Below are 23,641 nucleotides of genomic sequence, written 5' to 3'. Positions count from 1 at the left end.
TTTACACACACCGGGATACTGAGCACTTCTAGAAGCAATGTTAAGTCAAAAGTCAACTCAGAGTGTCACATGATACATTACAACAACACTGTGCTGCAGCAGAGCAACAAGGAGGAGCTGCGGTATATTGTGAGCAGGATAAAGGATCGATCCATTCTTGAGATTGTTCTAAAATCATTCTAATACAATGATAAATGTGGTAAAAATGTCTTTCAAATATTTATAAGAAAGATTTGAACAGAAACTGTCAAGTGCCTGGCATTTGTATGAGCTAAGGACTTTCAAGAGGTGGGACTTTCACAGGCAAGTCTTCAAGTCAATTCCCAAGTCCTCAAAGAGTTAAAATTAATGAGATAATTAAGTGACTAATTAAATGATAATTGTGCATTAGTGATGAACACCTACTGTTATTGAGAATTACAGAGGATCAGATGTTGATGTTTTATTGGTCAATATGATATCACCATCATGGAGATCAGTGTTTGCTTTAGTTGTGCTCTTGACCCTTGAGTCTAATGTTAGATTTGTATATACACACTACATGTGTTGTTGTGATGCAGATAACTTAGTGCTAAACAGTGAGCAGCTATTATGATGAGATAGTCATCATGAGTTTACCTGATTTTGATAATAAAGAAAACTACTCTCATGCAATACAGTATAAAATTAAAGCTGCAAGCAGCGATGAAAGGGCCCTCGCACCCGTGCTCACCAGTACCCGGTGGCCATAGGCGATCAGTGAACGTTGGACCATATGCTTTTAAAATGGTAAATATTTGTGCCACATTTCCTGCTGCCAACAGGTGGCGCTATGATTAAACTCTGAATTTTGGCATGTAAATGTCTTCAGGCCAGGACTTTTACCAAACATGCAAAGTTCCGGGCAGATCAGACATTGCATGTTTAAGTTAGTGTAAAAGAAATAATTTCCTGTTGCCAGCAGGTGGCGCAAAGACTATGAATAAATATTGGCCTAAAGATGAGTTCAGGCCAGGACCCATATCAAACACATGAACTTTGGGCAGACCGGATATTGCATGTTTAAGTTAGTTTAAAACAAGTAATTTCCTGTTGCCAGCAGGTGGCGGTATGTTTATAACTGAAATATTGGCGTTAAGATCTGTTGAGACCAGGAATCTTATCAAACATGTGAAGTTTCGGGCAGATCAGACATTTCATGTTTAAGTTAGTTTAAAATAATTAATTTCCTGTTGCCAGCAGGTGGTGCTATAATTATAATTGAATATTGGCCTTTAGATGTGTTCAGGCCAGGACTCTTATAAAACGTGTGAAGTTTGGGGAAGATTGGGCATTGTATGCAAGAGTTACAACAACTTCATGTTTCATAGTATTAATGGCATCCTTTAGCACATAGTAAGTGTTGCTAGCATGTTTGAGAATATTTCTAGCATGATTAGTACACAATGGCATATTTTACTGTGTTGCTAATAGTGCATAAGTGTAAAACATGTCACTTCCTGTTGCCAGTAGATGGCACAATAACTATAACCAAATATGAGCATGTAGATATTTCAGGCCAGGATTCTAATCAAACATGTGAAGTTTGAGGCAGATTGGACATTGTATACACGAGTTACAGTAATGTTCTGCAACACTGCATTAATAGCATGCTTTAACACTGAGCTAAGTGTTGCTAACATGTTTTAGCATGCTTCTAGAATTTTGCCAGCCTATTTAACACTTGTTGATGCTTTTTATTATCTTGCAAGCAGTCCATAACAGTGTTACACATGACACTTCCTTTTGCCAGCAGGTGGCGCTATGACTATAACTGAATACGGGCATGTTGATGTGTTCAGGACAGGACTCTTGTCAAATCTGTGAAGTTTCCTTTTTCACTGCATTAGTAGTATGCTTTAGCACTTAGCTAAGTGCTACTAGCATGTTTTAGTATGTTTCTAGCATGTTGCCAGTATATTTAGCACTTCCTGACACTTTTTAATATGTTGCTAGGAGTCCATAACAGTGTTAAACATGACACTTCCTGTTGCCAGTAGGTGGCGCTATGAGTATAACCGAATTCGGGCATGTTGATGTGTTCAGGCCGGGACTCTTATAAAACGTTTGAAGTTTGGGGTAGATCGGGCATTGCTTGCCTAAGTTACAACAACTTCCTGTTTCATAGTATTAATAGCATCCTTTAGCACATAGTAAGTGTTGCTAGCATGTTTGAGAATATATCTAGCATGATTAGCACACAATGGCATATTTTACTGTGTTGCTAATAGTGCATACCACTGTAAGAGATGTCACTTCCTGTTGCCAGTGGGTGGCGCTATATCTAAAACCAAATATAAGCATGTACATGTCTTCAGGCAAGGATTCTAATCAAACTCATTCAATTTGGGGCAGATTGGACATTGCTTGCCTGAGTTATAAAAACTTCCATTTTCACTGCATTAGTAGCATGCACTTACCTAAGTGTTGCTAGTATGTATTAGTATGTTTCTAGCATGTTGCCAGGCTATTTAACACTTGTTGACACTTTTTAATATGTTCCTAGGAGTCCATAACAGTGTCAACCATGTCACTTCCTGTTACCAGCAGGTGGCGCTATGACTATAAATGAATTTGGTCATGGGTGTTTGTTCAGGACAGAACACCTGTCAGACATGTGAAGTTTGGGGCAGATCGGACATTGCTTGCCTGAGTTACAGCGACTTCCTGTTTCATGGCGAAACATCAAACTTTGTCAGGCCGCCAGGGACACACCCCTTGAAGAAAACTCAAAGTCTTCGCAATTTAATGTCACAAAGGTCTTATGATGACCCTCACCAAATTTGAAGATAATCCGATTAAAACTGTAGGAGGAGTTTGTCAAAGTACGAGGCATGGAAATGGCAAAAACTGCACAAAAATTGTACAGGAAATTCAAAATAACTTACTTCCTGTTGGGTTTGTGATTTTGTCCCAAGATACTTTTTTGTAGGTAATGGTGTGTTACACATATGTACCGATTTTCATATACCGATTTTCATGCATGTACGTGAAACGTAGCCCGAGGCGCACTCCGCTGAAATTTAACAGGTGGCGCTATCGAGCCATTTTGCCACGCCCACTTCTCATCATTATGGTGGCATTTGTTTAATTTTTTTTTTTTCTTTTTTTTCAGTTACGTAATAGCTGGACCTCACTCAATAATCCAAAGAGGGAGACCACTTCATGATGTTAATTCGTCATGAGTTACAGCCAGAAAGCATAAGTTAATCTGTTACTTCAAGGTTTAATTCAGCAGTGCACAAATGTTTGTTGTGAAACAATATTGCAGTTGCTTAGAATCAAATTACTTTAAATTACTAAAAGGGTCAAGAGACAAACTAAAGCTAACCAGTTGATTTCATCCAAGGCTGTGGCTAAAGTCAGACGTAGTCCTTGTGTTTCTCTTTTCTTCAGTGATGTTGGTGTTCATTACTAATGCACAATCATCATTTAATTAGTCTCTTAATTATTTCATTAACTTTAACTCTTTGAGGACTTGGGATCTGACTTGAAGACTTGCTTGTGACTTGAAAGAAATGACTTGCTACCTCCTCTGCTGAAATCAGCTGGGTGAGTTTATGGGTGGAGCAAACATATGGCAGGACTTTTACTTTATGACCCCTGGGGCCTGTTTCAGAAAAGAGGTTAACTGAACTCTAAGGTCTGGTTTCACAGACAGGGCATAGACTAAGCCAGGATTAGAACAGTTCAATTAGGACATTTAAGTATTTTTTATAAATGTGCCTTAGAAAAAACATTACTGGTGTGCAATGTAAGACAAAATAAAGGCACTGATATATTTTAAGATCAGTCAGAGTACGTTTCTTTCAGTTGAAACACCTCAGACTTACATTTTAGTCTGGCATTGGTTTCAGTTGAAACACCTCAGACTTACAGTAATGTTAACCCCGACATGAGGGAAACTCTGGGTTTTCAGTTTCAGATTGGGAGGTTTCTCAAACCCGTGAAAGCAGGGTAAGTTGAGCCCGTTTCTGAAAGAGAGGTAACTTAGACTCAGAGTCAGTTACCATGGTAACTTACTCTGTGAATCTATCCTGGGGTGCATTTCCCAAAACCATAGTTGCTAACCTGTTAACAGCTTAGTTGGTTGGCAATGGGAAATTACATTGCAACCAACAAAGTTGCTAACTTAGTTAGCAACTATGGTTTTGGGAAACGCACCCCTGGTCGGAAGCAGGTTTTCTTTGTTAAACCCAGAGTTTCTTATGAGTTTCCCCTTTTTTTAAAGCACAAGCAATGTTTAAATACCTCATTTATTCATTCACGCTGAAAAACGCTTTTTCTCAATGAGTATTTATGTCTTATTTCAAGTACAAATATAAAAAAAAATCTTAAATCACGATGCATTTTCTATATAAGAAAGATGATATAGCCTAATATGTTTATTCTTGTTTCTTTGGGGGAAACAAGTGCATTTAATTGCATTTTACTTAAAACAAGTACAATTATCCACCATGGGGTTAAGAAAAATCATCTTCATGCAAACGTAAACAAGATTCTTTTTTGTGCCATACACCTCCTCTGTCAAACACCAGACACCGTCAAAGTGACAAAAATGGCATGTCCTTTTATACTATACATGAGGAGGCTGTATTATTTCGTAGGGAGTTACATTTTTAATATTATTATTATTTTTTTTTATTGTTGCCATATCCACATGTATATTAATTTGGTAGTTTTCTATACCGGGGATGCAGAGCACACTAGTAAGGCCACGGTATGCAGAGCGGTAATGAAGGTGTGCTTCGCTGACGTTCACTTGATAATATCTTGCGGTGAGCTCTGGAAGTAACCCAATAATTAGAATTTCCAGTATGGTTGGATGGAAGTCCGAGATATATGCTGTGACCACCACCACAGCTGTTACATAAACACAAATTATGCACAATTTATTTGGTCATCTTTATTTCCTACGCTGTAAAAAATGACTGTGATTTTAATGGTAAAAAACAGTGAAAATGCTATAGTACGAACCTGTTAAATGGGTAACAGTAATTTCCTGTAAAATTTACAAGGAAAAAATGTAAAGTGATGTTCCCTGAATTCTCCTCGTTGCATTTCAAATTTTGTTTGAATTTGATGTTTTTCTTTTGAAATAACTATGTTTCTTCTTATTTTTATTTATTTTTACAAGGATTTTAATATATTTTTATTATATTTTATAAATTATTTTATTTATTTTTCTTATCTGCTATGTTTATTTGGGTTGTATGTTACCTATAATGTTGTTAAATTAATTTTTATTGCATATTTCAGTTGAGTGAATCTCACCATGATGGTGTTTAGTGCTTGTGTAAATGACATCGTGCACATTCTATGTATCTTTTTATTTTTTACTGTATATTTTATGGATTTTTTTTTTTTTTTTAAACTTGGTATTATGGCATTCTCCTCTTCATTTGTTTTTTATTATTTTTGTGAGCCGTCTTGCTGTTGACTGAGTACAAGTCAAAAAGAATTTAATTGTATTACGCTAATTAAGAAATGTAATAGGTTGTATTAGAGACTCTTTAATTATATGAAAAGTTAAGACTACTTGAAAAGAGAGTATGTGGAAAAAAAAGCTGCTGCACATAGAAATAGACACTGAATAAAATTTATTTAATATCAAATGTTTGTAAAGTCATGTAGCCTACACACATGAAATTTTTATGCTTAAAGCTTTACCAAAATGAAACGTTTTTATATTTCATTTTTTGCTGCTGTCATGTTCTTCATTTTTTTTTTTTTTTTTTTTTTTTTTTTTGTTTTTATTTTTTTAATTATTTTATTTTGTTCATTGTGTTTAATTGATTTTAGTTTTAGTAAATTTTTTTTTCTGCCAGTTTTTACCTCTGTTATTATAACAGTGATTAAGAATAAACGTCTGCGTTGACTCAAAGTAAGCAGACTTCTTTTTGTTGGGTGCTGTTGCCATGGTGAATCATAATTTCGGATCTCCATTGATCATGACTTATAATAGTCGTGGTGCACATGCTAAACTCAGAGTCAACCTACTCAGAGTTAACTGAATTAACACAATTTAGCTGTTCTGAAACAAAAAACTCAGAGTTCCCCATTTCAGGGTGTCAACTCAGAGTTAAAGTTTAACTCCGAGTTCATTGAACCTCCATATTGAAAAGGGCTGGACTTTACACCTCTGGTAGTAACCAAGGTTTTTTTTTTTTTTTTTTTTTTTTTTTTGGTTCATACCATGGTTTTGATGCCATGTTCTACTATAGTTATATTGTAGTAATACTAAAGTAAAACTGTGGTAACCATATAGTTTTAAATCATGGTAATTTTTGTAGTTACTATGGTTTTACTACAACAGTCTAGTTAAATTATGGTTATTGTAGTAAAACTGGTTGATTTTGTTTTTTACTATGGTTTTACTGAAAACCTGTGGTAAAACCATGGTTCATTTTTGAAAGAGTACAAATAATCATGAATTTAATTGAACGCTTCTCATTTGTAAATCACCTTTGATAAAAGCATCTGATAAATGTAAATGTATTTGTATTCCAAATATTCCCAATTGGCAAATGTTCCCTGAGCTACATCATGCTGATGGAATTTTGTATATTTGGTCAACATCAGGCCCCATGTATGTGTGCTGTTTGGGATGTTTACAGTTTAACTCAGTGTGACATTGCGACTTTTTATTTTAAAAAGTGAGAAAGATTTACCTTTTAAAAATAAAGCCACTTAGTCAATGTAACTTTTAAACATATTTTTTTAAAGTGTATTCAGACAGGTATGGATGTGTCTGGGCTAAGCCCCGGATATCCACTCACCCTAGAACTGGATGTATCTTGATTTAGCCCCGGATATCCACTCACCCTAGAACCACTCCTGAACATGGCTACTATTGAAACTCCAATAAAGTGAGTATATATATATATATATATATATATATATATATATATATATATATATATATATATATATATTAAGAATTTTCATTATAATATTTTAATATTAGTAATCTGCTTATAAACAATGTATTTAAAAATGTACTTGACAGTGCCTTCTGTTTTGCTGTATGTATGTTATTATGTATAATCCTCTGTTGATGCTCACTTTCTTTAATCTACTGTGAGATCTGATTTTTACTGCATTTCTACTGAAATACAAACCGAAATTATCTTCATAGCAAACCCCGCCCATCCCGCATGTCATGTGACATCATGACCTGCATTTCCTTATTTTCCTAAAGTAAAACACGCAAGGTTTGGTTGAAGTCCGTTGAGCTTGTTTCAGTAATAACAACATTAATATTAATAATAACAACAAACATAAAAAGTGCTGGGAGCATCCATTTAGATCCTGAGTACTGTTCCTGCCCAGAAGGGGGCACTGGGGGTGGGTGGAATAAATGCGAGGCTTAGAAGAGTTCACACTGAGGTGTGTGGCTGTTTGTACTCACGCAATAAACTAAGAAATACGACATGGTGTCAGAGTAGGATACTCAAATAAGCTTGCGGAAGAAGTTTTGTTTCGGGGGAGAGTGAAGTTTTATAAGCAGAAAGTCTCAAAGTCATGGAACAAGCGGCAGGAGGACAACCCGCTCGTGGTGATGCAGCTGCCGGGGGGAGAGAGCCGCCCGCGCCGAGCCCGTGTGCTACGTTCAGCATCCAGCCACCCGAGCCATTTAACTTCTCCAAACCTACCGAATGGGAAAAATGGATCCGACGGTTTCGAACGTTTTCGTCAGGCCAGTAATCTCCATACTTCCACGCAAGCCAATCAAATAAATACACTCATGTACTGTATGGGTGATGAAGCGGACGACATTTTGAAGGGGCTAAATTTGACGAGCGACGAAAAAACAGTGAGCGTTACGACGCAGTGAAAGAGGGTTTTCATGCGTTCTTTGTTGTGAAGAAAAACGTCATTTATGAAAGAGCACGTTTCAACATGAGAAAACAACAAGGAGAAAACGAACCAGTCGACTCCTTTGTGACTGCACTGTATTCCTTGGCTGAGCACTGCAAATATGGGACACTGCACGACGAATTAATCAGAGACAGGTTAGTCGTTGGTTTTAAATGATATACGTCTGTCAGAGCGAATGCAGTTAGATAAAGATCTAACGCTGGAAAAGGCCATTGATATGGCGAGACAGACTGAGGCAGTGAAGCAGCAGCAGAATAACTTGCGTGGTGAATGCTTTAATGCCAAAACGTCTGATTCTGTCGATAGAGTCATAAGTAAAAGCAAGCCATTTCAGAGCAGGCAGAGAGTCAAAAATGCTCATGGAGCAAAAGACAAATTTAAACAGTCACAGTCAAGATGTCACAAGTGTGGAAAAAGCCCATTTCATCCGAAAGCGCACTGCCCTGCAAATACTGTACTCTGTCATGCCTGTGGGAAAAGGGGACATTATCAAAAAGTGTGTGCTTCATCCAGAAAGGTGAATGAGATTCAAGAACAAGACACTGGGCATATTTTTAGGCACTGTGGTTGCTGAGGGTGACTCCTGGATGATCGATATTAAAATAAAAGACTGTGAAGTACAGTTCAAAATCGACACAGGCACTGACGTCACTGTTATGCCAGACCATGTGTTCCATAAGATATTTAAAGAAGTCAACAAACCAGCACTCCAGAGTGTGACCAAGCCTTTACTTGGACCTGGATGTTCACCACTTAGCGTGATTGGAGTATCAAACATGCTGCTTCTGAAAGGAGACAAGCACATATTAGAGGACGTGTATGTTGTTAAGGGTCTTAATTCACCACTATTAGGTAGACCCGCCATCACAAAACTGGGTCTTGTCACACGTGTTGATGATGTAAGCATTCACACACTACAGGAACGCTATCCAAAGCTGTGCAGTGGGCTAGGACTGTTACAGAGGCCTTACACCATTGAACTGAGCCCAGGAGCAGTTCCATTTTCCCTCAAAAACTCCACGACGCATCGCTCTTCCACTCATGCCGAAAGTAAAAGATGAACTGCAACGCATGGAGCGAATGGGGGTCATAAGCAGGGTGGAAGAACCCACAGAGTGGTGTGCATGCATTGTCGTTGTGCCTAAAAAGTCAGGGGATCCACGCATTTGTGTTGACCTAACAAAGCTCAACAAATCAGTGCGAAGGGAGAAATTCATACTTCCTTCAGTTGAACAGACTCTTGGATTGTTAGCGGGAGCCTGTGTTTTTAGCAAGTTAGACGCAAACATGGGATTTTGGCAAATACCTCTAGCAAAACAGTCTGCCAAGTTGACGACTTTTATCACACCGTTTGGGCGGTACTTCTTCAATCGTTTGCCCTTCGGTATCGCATCGGCACCTGAGCACTTCCAAAATCGTATGGTAACTGAAGTCACTGAGGGCCTGGATGTTGTGGTCTGCCACATGGACGATGTGCTGGTGTGGGGACGTTCTCAAGAGGAGCATGATGTGCGCCTTCACGCAGTGCTCCAAAGGATGGAAAGTGCTGGCGTCACCCTTAACTTAGACAAATGTGCTTTGTCACAGAGCGTAGTCAAGTTTCTTGGCCACATTATCTCAGGTAGAGGAGTGCAACCAGACCCAGCCAAGACCGCAGCGGTCCAGGAGATGCCAGAGCCAACAAACGTCAGTGAGCTAAGGAGTTTTTCTTGGTATGGTCAACCAGCTGGGAAAATTCATTCCCCATCTGGCGGAAAAAGATAAACCACTCAGAGATCTCCTGTCCAAGAAAAATTGTTGGTTCTGGGGGGAAGAACAAGTTAAAGCTTTTAAAAACTTGAAAGAAGACTTGTCATCTGCTCCAGTGCTGGCCTTGTATGATGCAAACAAGCAACTCAAAGTATCTGCAGACGCATCATCGTACGGACTGGGAGCAGTCCTGCTGCAAAAAGATGGGTGTCGATTGGAGACCTGTTGCCTACGCATCACGCTCTCTTACTCCTATTGAGCAAAGATATGCACAAGTGGAAAAGGAGGCACTTGGGCTGACCTGGGCATGTGAGAGATTTCGTGACTTTTTGATTGGTCAACATTTTGATATGGAAACCGATCACAAACCACTGTTGAATCTCCTTGGTGGCCAGGACTTGGATGCCCTACCTCCCCGCATCCAGCGTTTCCGTATGAGACTGATGCGCTATTCATACAAGATTTCTCATGTTCCTGGAAAGAGCTTATGGACTGCCGACACTCTGTCACGTGCTCCGCTACCTGCTCATAAAGAAATCATGGATGACGAGTTTATGGAGAGCACTAACATTTATGTGGACAGCATTGTGGAGCATCTCCCAGCAAGTCAATCTTTCCTGGACAACCTGAGAGAACACCTCAAATCAGACAGTGTTTGCTCAAATGTGATGAAAATGTGTCAGGATGGATGGCCTGAGTCAGGTTGTTGTACAGGGACTGAGAGGCTTTACTGGTCCGAGCGAGCTTACCTATCTGTTCATGACGGTCTTCTTCTGAAAGGTACAAGACTTGTCATTCCCTCTGCATTGCGAAATGATGTCCTCGACAGACTCCACGAAGGGCATCAAGGTGTAGTTAAGTGCAGAGCACGTGCACGGCAAAGTGTGTGGTGGCCTGGGACTTAGCCAACAGTTGAATGAGCTGGTTCTGAAATGCCATGCTTGCATTAAAGAGCGCACTAATCACACTGAACCGTTGATCCCATCGGATCTTCCTGAGAGGCCCTGGCAAAAGCTAGGGACAGATCTGTTTGTCCTGAAGGGGAAAACTTATCTTTTAGTTGTGGATTACTATTCACGTTATGTTGAGGTGGCAAATCTTTCACTCACCAGCTCTGCAGATGTCACTACGCACCTAAAGTCTATCTTTGCACGCCACGGCATCCCGGAGACATTAGTGAGTGATAATGGGCCACAGTTCTCATCCAGCACTTTCTCAGAGTTCGCAGGTGCTTATGGATTCAGACATGTCACCAGTAGCCCAAAGCATCCACGCAGCAACGGAGAAGCTGAGCGGGCTGTACAGACCGTAAAAAACCTCCTTAAAAAAGAGCATGACCCCTACCTTGCCTTACTGTCATATAGGTCAACTCCACTTCACAATGGGTACAGCCCAGCCCAGTTACTCATGGGACGCCGTCTTCGTACTACGGTACCAACCCTCCCAAGACTGCTGGACCCTTTGTTACCTGATGGCACTGGCATAAGTGTTCGAGAGAGAGAGAAAAGAAGTGCAGATACGAGATATTTCAACAAACGGCATAGAGTGCATGACCTGAATAAACTCTCACCTGGCGAGAAGGTGTGGGTCACTGATCAAAAGGTAACTGGAACTGTGGTGGGGGAACATCCAACACCCCGTTCTTACCAGGTTGAGGTGCCTCATGGAACTGTTCGCAGCGAACCGACATTTCCTCTCTCCTATGGATGTAAAGGAGGGTGGGTGTGACACCCATGCTGGTTCCCAGTTTTGTCCAAGAACAGTACAGAGACACAAAATGCACTGGCACCCCAAACGTATTCTGTCAGTCCAACAGGAATAGTAACCAGAACCAGATCTGGGAGGCCAGTCATAAAACCTAAAAGACTGGATTTATAGTCACTCCATTGTAGCCTTAGGGGACTGTTCTTACAGGAATCAAGCAGTTTACCCCCCCCCCTAAAAAAAAAAAAAAAAAAAAAAAAAAAAAAAAGAAGGGGAAGTGAAAGGAGAAATGTTGTTGATGTATGTTTAAAAAAATATATATACATGTGTATCTGTTGATGATGTGTTTTCATAACTTTTCGTAGGCTGGAATGAACAGTTTTTTCAGGTAATGTTCATCTTTACAAAAGATATTGTTTATTGCTCATCGTTGAGTTGTTCTCTAAGCGATGTCTAAGGAAAATATATCATTGTGTTTTTATTATTGTTTCTGTTAAAAGGGGAGATGTGGGATAATCTATGTAGTGGAACTAATGTGTACTACATAACAATGTTACATGGTTTAGATCCTGAGTACTGTTCCTGCCCAGAAGGGGGCACTGGGGGTGGGTGGAATAAATGCGAGGCTTAGAAGAGTTCACTGAGGTGTGTGGCTGTTTGTACTCACGCAATAAACTAAGAAATACGACAAGGAGTTTTTTACTGTTTTCTCTCAAACTCACAGTTTGATCTTTGGATAATGAAAGTATTCATTATATTATCGGTAAGAGAAATAGTTTTCTTCTGGTTTAGATGTTTATTATTAGCATGTGCTGTGTGTTTACGTGAGATACCTAATCAACACTAATTTAATATCATCAAGCAACTAATGCATCATATCATCAGTGTTTTCATGTAAATTGATATAATGTTTGATCATTTGCGGTTTTAAATGAACATATAACAGCGTGGCTTGAATAGAATAAAAGTCCCTTGAAACTTCACCATCTGAAAACATGCACGACAGAACTCGTTTGATCATTAAATATGCACATTTGTATTTTTCCATGCTTTTATTTTGTGATCAACGACGAATTGTCAGATCTAAATATTAACAAATCTAATATGTATTTTTTTTTATTTTAATACATTTAAATATTTATACAAAAATGTACATGTAAACACTAAAAATGTCAATAATGTGTAAAAGACATGAACATTTGTGATGCTGTAATTTTACTTTTAGATAAAGATTGTTGAGAGTGTGTTTCTACCGTACTTGACATCAACATCTGACCTTGTAAAGACATTGCTCAGAAATTACACTTTCATCACCAGACATGTTTCACTCATGAAATGTTTTGTTTGGTATGTGAGCAAAATGAAAACTAGCTGAAAAATATGTCAGATCACACATATTTAGTGGGTCATGTAACATGTGTATACACTTATTTCTGTTCTTATGACAATGAAATTATTTAGCTGTTTTATTTGCTTGCGTATAAGTGACAAATGTATAAAAACCTAGTAGGCCTTTTTTATTATTTATTTATTTATTTTTAATAGCTTCCTACAGCTTAATTTCTGCTGTGAGAAAATGAAAATGTCTGACATGCATGTTTATTCCATAAATATTTGACACAGAATGGTTGTGATGTCTGCTAAGTTAGCAGATGGCTTGCCAATAGGGTTGCAAAGGGGTGGAACACTTCTACTTGTCATTGTAATGAAAAAGGAATTATAATCTTGCGATCAGTCAAGTTTGGAATCATATAATTTGAGTTTGTCCAGTACAATCACTACTATTTTTGTACAAGGAGAAACATCACAACCCTAAACAGCGCTGTATAAATACATTTATATTTGTACAGCATAATTATCTGTGTTACATGTAGACTGAACATTTACAGTTGCTTTGTTGTGAAAGAGCAAGAGAGAGTAATGTAAGAATGTGTGGTGGTGGTGTTAGGGGAAGACAATAAAGTGTGTGTAAAAATGAACAAGCAATGGTGAATTAGCTGTCAGTTTACAGATTTCTGCAAAAATTGTTCTGTAAAAATAAAAGACCTGTAATTGTCATTGAGTTAATTTTGAATGCTAATGAAGCATCTCATCTCTTTCTCCACAGCTCATTATCAAAGTGGTGTGTCCCGCAGTTCACATGCATCATGTCTTCGTCTACGGCACACTGAAAAAAGGCCAGCCCAACCACTCTATAATAAACAACAGAACCATTGGTCAAGCCGAATTCCTCGCTCACGCTCGAACCGTAGAGCGATACCCACTCGTGATCGCCACCAAAAACAACTACCCCTTCCTGCTCAATGTGCCTGGTACAGGTCAGCGCGTCCACGGCGAGCTCTACTCCGTAGACCAGAAGATGCTGGACTTCCTGGATGAGTTTGAAGAATGCCCTGAGTTGTACCAGCGCACCAAGGTCCGGCTGGAGGTGCAGGATGGGGACGGTGACGTAGAAAACACACTGAAGCCTGAAGCGTTTTTGTACAGCAGGAATAAATATGAACCTGAGTGGCTCCAGAAACCAACATACGAGAATTATGATACGAACGGTGATCACGGACTGCAATATCATGAGGACACAAGCCCTGAGTAATGACTGTACAGGTGCTGCCTACCAGGGTCCAAAATTGACATTTTACCAACGTGTCAGTGTCACGTCAATTTACCATTTAGATTTTTTGCACTTATGTGTGTGTTTTCTTATGAGTATGTGACTGTTTAGCTGTTTAATTTAATTTATTTTAATTACATATAAGTGACAAAAGTATCAAAGCCTGGAAGAGCTATTTTATTTTATTTTATTTTTCATGTATGGAATATTTCATATCACAGAGAAGAAGAAACAATCCTAGAGAAATTTTAGATCAATCTAGGATTATTATATATATATATATTTATATATATATATTTTTTTCCTTTTCTGCATTTAATTTAATGGCAAGTTTTTGTTAAGTGTTAATTTTTCGGACCCTGATTTTTAATGTTGTATATATTCAGATGGTATATTAATGTTGTGATATATAAATATGTGGTACCATATAAAAGTACCAGGGAAGGGAAAATTTGTAAGGATATATACATTCAAATAACTACAAAAGATTCAACTGTAAAAGGAACTGGGAACAATCTACTATAATATTTTTAAAAAGTTATGGAATCTTAATCTTGAATAAATGTGGTGCACTAGCAAATCACTCCAGTATTGTATATCTAAATAACAGGTGTATTTATACATATGCTGTAGAAGTGTTTATTATTATGAGTTTTCTAAACTACACTGTGGGGGTTTTCTTTCTTCTTTTTTTTTTGTGTATATATATATATATATATATATATATATATATATATATATGATCACCCTGTCTGGGTTTATTCTGCGAGAACAACTGGCTGGATGGCAGTAGGCCAGAGTGCAGACTGAATAATGGGGTGGGGCACCCCGCCCATCTCAACGGTTATTGTTTTATGATTAAGATGAGCTTATTGGTGTAGAGATTTATGATGCTGTGAGCAGGCTTGGAATGCGGAAGTAGACATTCAGACGAAAAAAACTTTTAATATAAATTAAAAGGCGAATATAAATTTAGTGATTTTGCATTTATTGTTGCGTTTCCACAACATCCCATGAAAGTAGATATACAAAGAGTGGTGGATTACGATGGACAGAATAGAAATAAATGGTCTAATTTACAATTTCTCCCTCAACGGCTGTATTAGACACTACCTCGGCTTTATTTGGTAGTTTTTGTAAGTGACACGGCAATATAATGCAAGTATGGTTATGTAGATGTACCTTGATTTATATATTCACATTATTATTTGGTAGTTTTATGATTTATATATTCACATTATATATATATATATATATATATACACACACAAGTGCTGGTCATATAATTAGAATATCATCAAAAAGTTGATTTATTTCACTAATTCCATTCAAAAAGTGAAACTTGTATATTATATTCATTCATTACACACAGACTGATATATTTCAAATGTTTATTTATTTTCATTTTGATGATTATAACTGACAACTAAGGAAAATCCCAAATTCAGTATCTCAGAAAATTAGAATATTGTGAAAAGGTTCAATATTGAAGACACCTGGTGTCACACTCTAATCAGTTAATTAACTCAAAACACCTGCAAAGCCTTAAAATGGTCTCTCAGTCTAGTTCTGTAGGTACACAATCATGGGGAAGACTGCTGACTTGACAGTTGTCCAAAAGACGACCATTGACACCTTGCACAAGGAGGGCAAGACACAAAAGGTCATTGCAAAAGAGGCTGGCTGTTCACAGAGCTCTGTGTCCAAGCACATTAATAGAGAGGCGAAGGGAAGGAAAAGATTTGGTAGAAAAAAAAAGTGTACAAACAATAGGGATAACCGCACCCTGGAGAGGATTGTGAAACAAAACCCATTCAAAAATGTGGGGGAGATTCACAAAGAGTGGACTGCAGCTGGAGTCAGTGCTTCAAGAACCACTACGCACAGACGTATGCAAGACATGGGTTTCAGCTGTCGCATTCCTTGTGTCAAGCCACTCTCGCTTCAAAGAGGACTGGACTGCTGCTGAGTTATGTTCTCTGATGAAAGTAAATTTTGCATTTCCTTTGGAAATCAGGGTCCCAGAGTCTGGAGAAAGAGAGGAGAGGCACATAATCCACATTTCTTAAGGTCCAGTGTAAAGTTTCCACAGTCAGTGATGGTTTGGGGTGCCATGTCATCTGCTGGTGTTGGTCCTCTGTGTTTTCTGAGGTCCAAGGTCAACACAGCAGTAGAGTTAGAGTACTTCATGCTTCCTGCTGCTGACCAACTTTATGGAGATGCAGATTTCATTTTCCAACAGGACTTGGCACATGCACACAGTGCTAAAGCTACCAGTACCTGGTTTAAGGACCATGGTATCCCTGTTCTTAATTGGCCAGCAAACTCGCCTGATCTTGATCCCATGGAAAATCTATGGGGTATTGGGAAGAGGAAGATGTGATATGCCAGACCCAACAATGCAGAAGAGCTGAAGGCCACTATCAGAGCAACCTGGGCTCTCATAACACCTGCCCTTGTCAAAAAATCCTATTGGAATTTCAGTTTATCCTTTTGGATCTTACTGGATTCTTAGAATCCTATTGGACATTCTGATTGATTTTAATGGAAATTCACTTTGTCCTATTGGATTTTATTTGATTCTTAGAATCCTATTGGACATTCTGATTTATTTTAATGGTATTTTACTGTGTCCTGTAGGATTTTATTTGATGCTTAGAATCTTATTGGACATTGTGTTTTATTTAATGGGATTTAAATTTTTCATGTAGGATCTTTTATTGATTTGTATCATATTGGACATTGTGATTTTTAAATGGAAATTCACTTTGTTCTGCAGGATCTTATTTGATTCTGTTAATTACTTACTTTTTAAGAGTAACTTTACTTTTTTAGAGTAACACTGTGTGTGTCTGTGTGTGTGTGTGTGTGTGTGTGTGTGTGTGTGTGTGTGTGTGTGTGTGTGTGCTTGTAACCTATAAAATGCAGCCTACATGAATATACACAAATATAAAAACTGAAATTCCTAATACAGTAAGGCAAATATACTAAATAAGTGTATTACATGTGACTAAAAATTCATAGAAACACAAACATCTATAATGGTACGCTTCCCCTTTAAGAAATCCGAATGTAGTGCGCGTGCAACTGTAGCGCGCATACTTTGAACAGTAACGGTCAAAGAGGAGAGGAAGCTGAGAAATCGAGTGATTAACGTTGTTTAACTTGTTAAAAGTTTATTTAAAGATGCTAAAAAGGAAGAAATAAGGATACTTATCTGAGCTGCATCCTAAACAAACAATTTTGAGTGAATTAACTATATCTGTTGGTGAGTTGTTGATCTCGTTACTGTATCTGCTGATTAGTATAGGATTCTGCCATTACATAGCAAAATTGTTTAACAACTGATATTAATGAAATATTAATGTATGATGTTTATAATAAAACTTAATTGTATAAAACACTGGAGTAGTGAGTACAAAATGCCTGTTCTGACACCATTGTGAGCTGTTTTAAAATTGTGGTTTACGTTTTTGTGTTGCGCTATATTTTAATTATTTGTATTGATGGAGTAATATATTCTGTTGTCCAGGTCAGGTTTTATGTTCCAGTTAAAAAGTTTGACATGGGACAACAATTCTCCCGTGATATGTGTGTGTGTGTACATGGAGAATACGCGCATGACAAGAGAATAATATGGCGAGCCTTGGTCAGCGAGGGGACCTGTTGCGTTGCCTGGTAACCAGTTGACCATATGCACGGAGTGCTCTTTATAACTTCCGCATAAAGATAAGCCAGCTCGTAGACTTCCGGTAAAGATGATTTAATGTTGTGGTTTATAGGTACAGAAACCTCTCCTGCCTAGTTCTTGTCAGAAATTAAAAAATAAAAAGAAAAAAAAAAAACATTGCAAAATGATAAATAATGATAGCATAACAATAATGATAAATTATGGCATTATGTTTTATGTTATTTAACAACAAATATTTTTATATGCAGAGGCTGGTAATCACAGGTGATTACCTAGACATGTAAAGACATTAAAATGCTGACAACTAAGCACTATAGTAACTGTTTAGGCCAGTGGTGCTCAAACTTAACCAGCATTAAAATTCAGTAGCATAGTAGACCTAACTATTCAACTACAGCTCTGCACAGTAAAAAAAAAAAAAAATTCAAACAAAAAAAAAACAGACAGTTTTATTCCTAATAAGATTATTTACCGTTGTCAGCCACTTCAACATTGAAAATATACAGTTTGAACATTAACACTGCACTTTGCTTACATACAGGTAAATAAAAAAAAACGTAAATAATGATTAAATTAAAATGTGTTGTACCTAAAAGTTAAATAAAAACTGTATTGTACTTAATCTTTATTTGAATAAAGTTGTTGTTTTTACATTTAAGATAAAATGTATTGTGTTTTAACATTAATTTATAATTAACTTAGTGATTCCTCTGTGTACCACTAGAGGGACTCGTACCACACTTTGAGATCCACTGGTTTAGGCTAACATTAGAGATGCTATCTCCCAAATGACATCATAATGGTATGATTGATAATCAATTACTTACCTTCATAGTCATGAACACATTTTAAACACTTATAATATTTGCCCTCTCAACTCTATACCTGTGCAGTACAATTCACTTTAAAGATTTTAACTCCAAATTTGTGTACTTTTATTGTACTGAAGTATAAAGTATAGCAAGTGCAGGAATCACAAAGTATCATGTCATTTAATCAAAAAAAATATGCCCCGACACAAACAGCGTATAAGGAAGAACTAGTTAACTACAAATTAATTAAGTTAAATATTAATGGTATAACAATTAAATAATGCATTAAATATTTTGAAATATTTTTAGATTCAATTTAGTAACTACATTTTTAAAGTTTTATCTTTAACTGTAAAAGCTGCTAAATATATTCAGTCAACACAGACTTGTTACTGTTGTAGTTTTGCAACTCTGAATTTAATCTGAATCACTTAATGGACCGCTCTATTTTGACATTGGCTTGTCTTCCGTTATTACTGTCAATCATAGCAATGAGTCCAGAACAATTTAGCAGATTTACCTGCGTAATATTTAACACCCGTGTTTGTCATTCCTGAAATGGTAAATGTGGAAGTTTGGTCCTCTTAGATAAACAAAAATTTTCTTCAAATTGTGAATGGATTTTGTAGAGAAACTGAGCAAAGGGCACTCCCCTTAAAGCACAGTACAATTGACCGGAAATGACTGAGCTGGCTTATCTAAAACCAGGAAGTAATCGTGCATATGTTCAATTGACAGAGCATTAGTGATTGCTTTGGAATATATTTGATAAAATATTTTTCAGTTTTTTTCTCTCTTTTTACATTACACACAAACTGAACTTTATTACATTTATTGCATGAAATGAACAGTATTATACATCTCAAAGGGAATTTAAACTGAGTTACTTTATCAAATTCTACATATTGTTTGATGTTTTATTTTTCTGTGTTGTGATGTGATTGTATTTGCTATTATTATTATTGTTACAGTAAAGTGTTATTTTTATATTCAATTTCTGGTCTCCTGTATACGTTTTATATGTTCCTCCTCACTCCTTTAGAGTCTAGAACTGGTCCAGGGGATATTTACATTGGAAGACACAAGTGCTAGATTCTGTGTGTTTGTTTGTGTGTGTGTTTGTTTGTGTGTGTGTGTGTGTGTGTGAGATCAATCCATTATCAGTGCTTTAGAAATTTTTGCACTAATGCTGTGTGCTGCACAAATCACCTCTCATGTTGTTTACAATGTTACTGAAGGTTGTGCAACATACAATGAACAATGTCTACATTAGGGTGAGTTTTTAAACAAACTGCAAGTACTATTTGTTCATAAAACAAATACAATACAATGGAAAAGTGTACCTTTAGAATAAAATAAAAAAAATAGAAATCCCATATAAACAGTCACCCAACTGGATCCCATTAAAATCCTAAAGGAATGATCCTACAGGATATTTATGTCTTGTCCTATAAGATTTTCCTATCGGAATCCTATAGGAACGGTTCCAAAATATGATAGAAATTCCAATTAGAATCCTGTACAGTTTTCTTATTGGAATCCTTTAGGATTTTTTTGACAAGGGGAACGGTTCCAAAATATGATAGAAAATCCAATCACGCCGCATTGCTGCAGTAATTCAGGCAAAAGGAGCCCCAACTAAGTATTGAGTGCTGTACACGCTCATACTTATCATTTTTATTCTTTTCAGTAGGCCAAGATTTCTAAAAATCCTTTCTTTGTATTGGTCTTAAGTTATATTCTAATTTTCTGAGATACTGAATTTGGGATTTTCCTTAGTTGTCAGTTATAATCATCAAAATTAAAAGAAATAAACATCTAAAATATATCAGTCTGTGTGTAATGAATGAATATAATATACAAGCTTCACTTTTTGAATGGAATTAGTGAAATAAATCAACTTTTTGATGATATTCTAATTATATGACCAGCACCTGTATGTATATGTGTGTGTGTAGCAATCTGTCACCAGTCTTTAACGCCACCAATATAGTAAACATTCCCTTAGCCCCTACAAAAATTAACCATAGTTTTGCTACAAAAACTTTAGTTAACTATGGTGTTTGTATGGTTACAACAAATGGTAATCAGTATGCCAACAAATATTTTTACTACAATAAAACCATGGTTACTTTTTGCAAGGAAGGAACTATACAGGTTCTAAAGAACTTGAACCTAAAAACACTTGTCACTTTTTCTGTTATTTGTTATTTGAACTGCACTACTGAAAACCTAATTAATCCTGAATTTATGTAGTTACCCGCTTCTATATAAAAACATAATACATTTAATCACCCCTTTAAACACTTTCTAAAATCATTGGTAATTGAAATATAACACAGAATTGTCACAACTAAAATTAAGAATTCATTAATTAGATGGACTTCAGGCCTGCTTAAAGCAATACATAGCAAATGATGTTACCATCAATTACGAGAAACCTTAAAGAACGATAGACTGATGTAAATGACTGAAACCTGTTGTCATGCACGTGTTTGCCATAGCTTTTTTATTAAAACACTATACACTGCAAAGTTTAACTTGTTGTTGTTTACATCAATTAATACATCAAAACCAGCTGATCTCAGTTCATTCTTTCTTTCCCTTCTATGAACTTAACACACCAAGGTGTTTCATGCCGCAAAAAAAAAAAAAAAAAAACAGTCCTTGGAACAAAATCCTGTGCAAACATCTGAGGAAATGCCCAGAAGTTCACCATGTCGGCCTCTTTTACCCTGTACCCTGTACCCTGGTGGGTTTGACTTGAAAAGGGCTGCTGCACTGCAAGCATTCCCTGATGCTGTTCATCCGTCTCTGAACTCGATCCGGCAGATGGGGAGTGAACAAAATACAGGAAAGCTAAATTAAAAGATTAACAGCCTCATACTAGAAAATTCAATTAGAGAATGTGCATTGAATGTGCGGGAATACTTCTTATTCAGAGTATTACAACCGCATACTCTGAATAAGGAAAAGAATAAAGATTTATGTTATTTTATAATACTACCTAGTAAAATATTAATATAGTCTTAGGCATGTTAGTATTTTCACACTGAAAAAAATGGTTTTAAGCTATTTTTTTCTATCTTTTGCTGTAGTGTGTCAGTTGGAAATATCAGTTTACATTTCCAAACATTCATTTTGCCATTAATTGTAATACCCCAGTGAGTTTTTTGTATGCACAAGGAGGTCTGACAGCAGCTGGTATGAACCACATGGATATCTTTTGTCTTATATGGTGAACAGAATCCACATTGGATCGCAAACAGAAGTTATTTCATACACTCGCATTTAAATGTTTTTAAATGTCTTGGATGCTGATGTTAACTGATAGCTATATATGAAATGATCCACTGTGCTGACCAATATAGTACTTGTACATAATCCCTTCAATTTCATATCTGAACAACTATGTAGCTGTAACAACTAGAAAAAAAATACCTGTGCATGTACACACATATGTAATTATTAGTTCTTAATGAATGTATGTGCACAAATACTCTCCCTGAAGGCATTGCCTTTTGAATGGTGAAGCTCCTCCCTTCAGTGGTTGAGCGCTAAAAGAAGAAATGACAAGAGGTAGGTATATTGGTAGATATAGTACAGAGTAATGTTTAATGTAGGGACATTCAAACAGCTACATACATTTGCGGAGTGAAGTTGTCCAGGAGAACAGCACACCACCACCTCCTGATCAGAGGCATGTCATCATGAAAATAATAATAATAATATTAAACACACGATAATCATGTATGTCTGTTCAAATAAATTGAAAAAATGTAATGGCATACATCTGTAAAATCAAATCTAAGACCTAAAGCCACGTACAGAGTGTACTGTTACAATCCACAAAGAACAATAACATGAGCAAGTTATAACTTACAATACGCATGCGTGTGTAATTTGCATTGTGTGATGACGTTAGTTGTTCTCGCGTCATGCGTGACGTGACACTTCATTATAATGCAAGCACATACTTAACAGAATACTCCAATAAAATGTTAAAGTATTTATTAAGGTGGAAAAAGAGAAGGGGAAAAAAACAACAATAACATATAATACAGCAACAACACATATCCATTATTTTAACCGTGTTTCATCTGAGGTAAAATTATACGGAATGACAGAGTTTATTCTGTAATATTCTGTGTATAGTATTTTATTTACAATATATTCACATTCTGTTGCACATAACTTCTCTGTGTATATTGTATTTATGCTATAATGGCACCTTATATATTTCTTATTGGGATAGTCAATATTACAAACAGATAAAGAGCAGTTATTAACTCTAGTGGTGCAGATGGTAAAACGTGTTCACAATTTGATCCGATTGACCCAGGTTCAAAATCTGCCTTTTGACTAAGTTTTTTTTTTTTCCCTTTTTCAAATTTCAAAATCACATTGGAAAGCATGTATTTTTCAATTTTTAAATGAAGGAAATAAAAAGTTGTGAGGGATGGCTGTATTGTCCCAATACGGGGGCATCCATTTAATAATTTAATTAAAATTATAATTTAATCAATAAGTTATTATTGCATACTGTTTTATAATGTACTACAATACTGAGGTGCAGATACTTGCCTCTATTTTCAATAAGTAGTATAAAAGCAGCAGAAAATCCTGCTATTTTAACATAGGTAAATAGACATCTATAGCTATTTGCCACTTAGTGCCCCTGCATTTCTTATTTTAATCTTCCTCTGCCATGGTTCTTATTTATTTATTTAAGTATAACTTTGGACATTTTTCTTTTGCTTTGGCAATTCTGCATGTGAAATATTTAAGCCAGTAAAGTAGTTTTAAGTTCATTTGACTACATACAGTATACTTTTCAGTGTGCGTGGCATGCATTTTATCGATGATGACCTCAAACAAACCAAACTGATAACAGTGATCTCTTTGTTTTTGTTCATTTCAAAGCAAGCTAACAACAGAAAATATAATTGTATATACAAATATAGATTAGGTACCTGTAAGACAGCAACCAATGGAAAAAAAAAAAAAAACAAAAAAACAAATCTAATCACCTCCATCAACTGATAAAACCAGTCAGCCGAGCAGTAGCCCTCAAATTCTTTGGATGAATAAAAACCCACACACAACCCATGGGGTGGACAGTCTTGCACCAAAATGGAATACCAGCCACCCTGGGCACCCATAGGCACTGGGTCA

General features: G+C 36.6%; 3 protein-coding genes across 3 annotated transcripts in view; all 3 read left to right on the top strand.

Annotated features, from left to right (window-relative positions):
* Window positions 1-23,641, top strand: part of LOC109080469 (NACHT, LRR and PYD domains-containing protein 12-like) — a 303,365-nt gene that overhangs the window by 37,633 nt on the left and 242,091 nt on the right.
* LOC109062409 (NACHT, LRR and PYD domains-containing protein 3-like) overlaps window positions 1-23,641 on the top strand; it is a 209,735-nt gene that overhangs the window by 120,158 nt on the left and 65,936 nt on the right. The gene's annotated exons all lie outside the window — the stretch shown is intronic.
* On the top strand, window positions 12,052-14,543 carry LOC109083620 (gamma-glutamylaminecyclotransferase C-like). The gene is made up of 2 exons (XM_019098391.2): window positions 12,052-12,115; window positions 13,460-14,543. The coding sequence occupies exons 1-2, from the start codon at window positions 12,092-12,094 to the stop codon at window positions 13,943-13,945; spliced, it is 510 nt and encodes a 169-aa protein (XP_018953936.2). The 5' UTR covers window positions 12,052-12,091; the 3' UTR covers window positions 13,946-14,543.

Source organism: Cyprinus carpio, chromosome B1 (genome assembly GCF_018340385.1).
Source record: "Cyprinus carpio isolate SPL01 chromosome B1, ASM1834038v1, whole genome shotgun sequence".
In the NCBI taxonomy this organism is placed as follows: Eukaryota; Metazoa; Chordata; class Actinopteri; order Cypriniformes; family Cyprinidae; genus Cyprinus; species Cyprinus carpio.
This window is presented reverse-complemented; position numbering and strand designations above follow the sequence as displayed.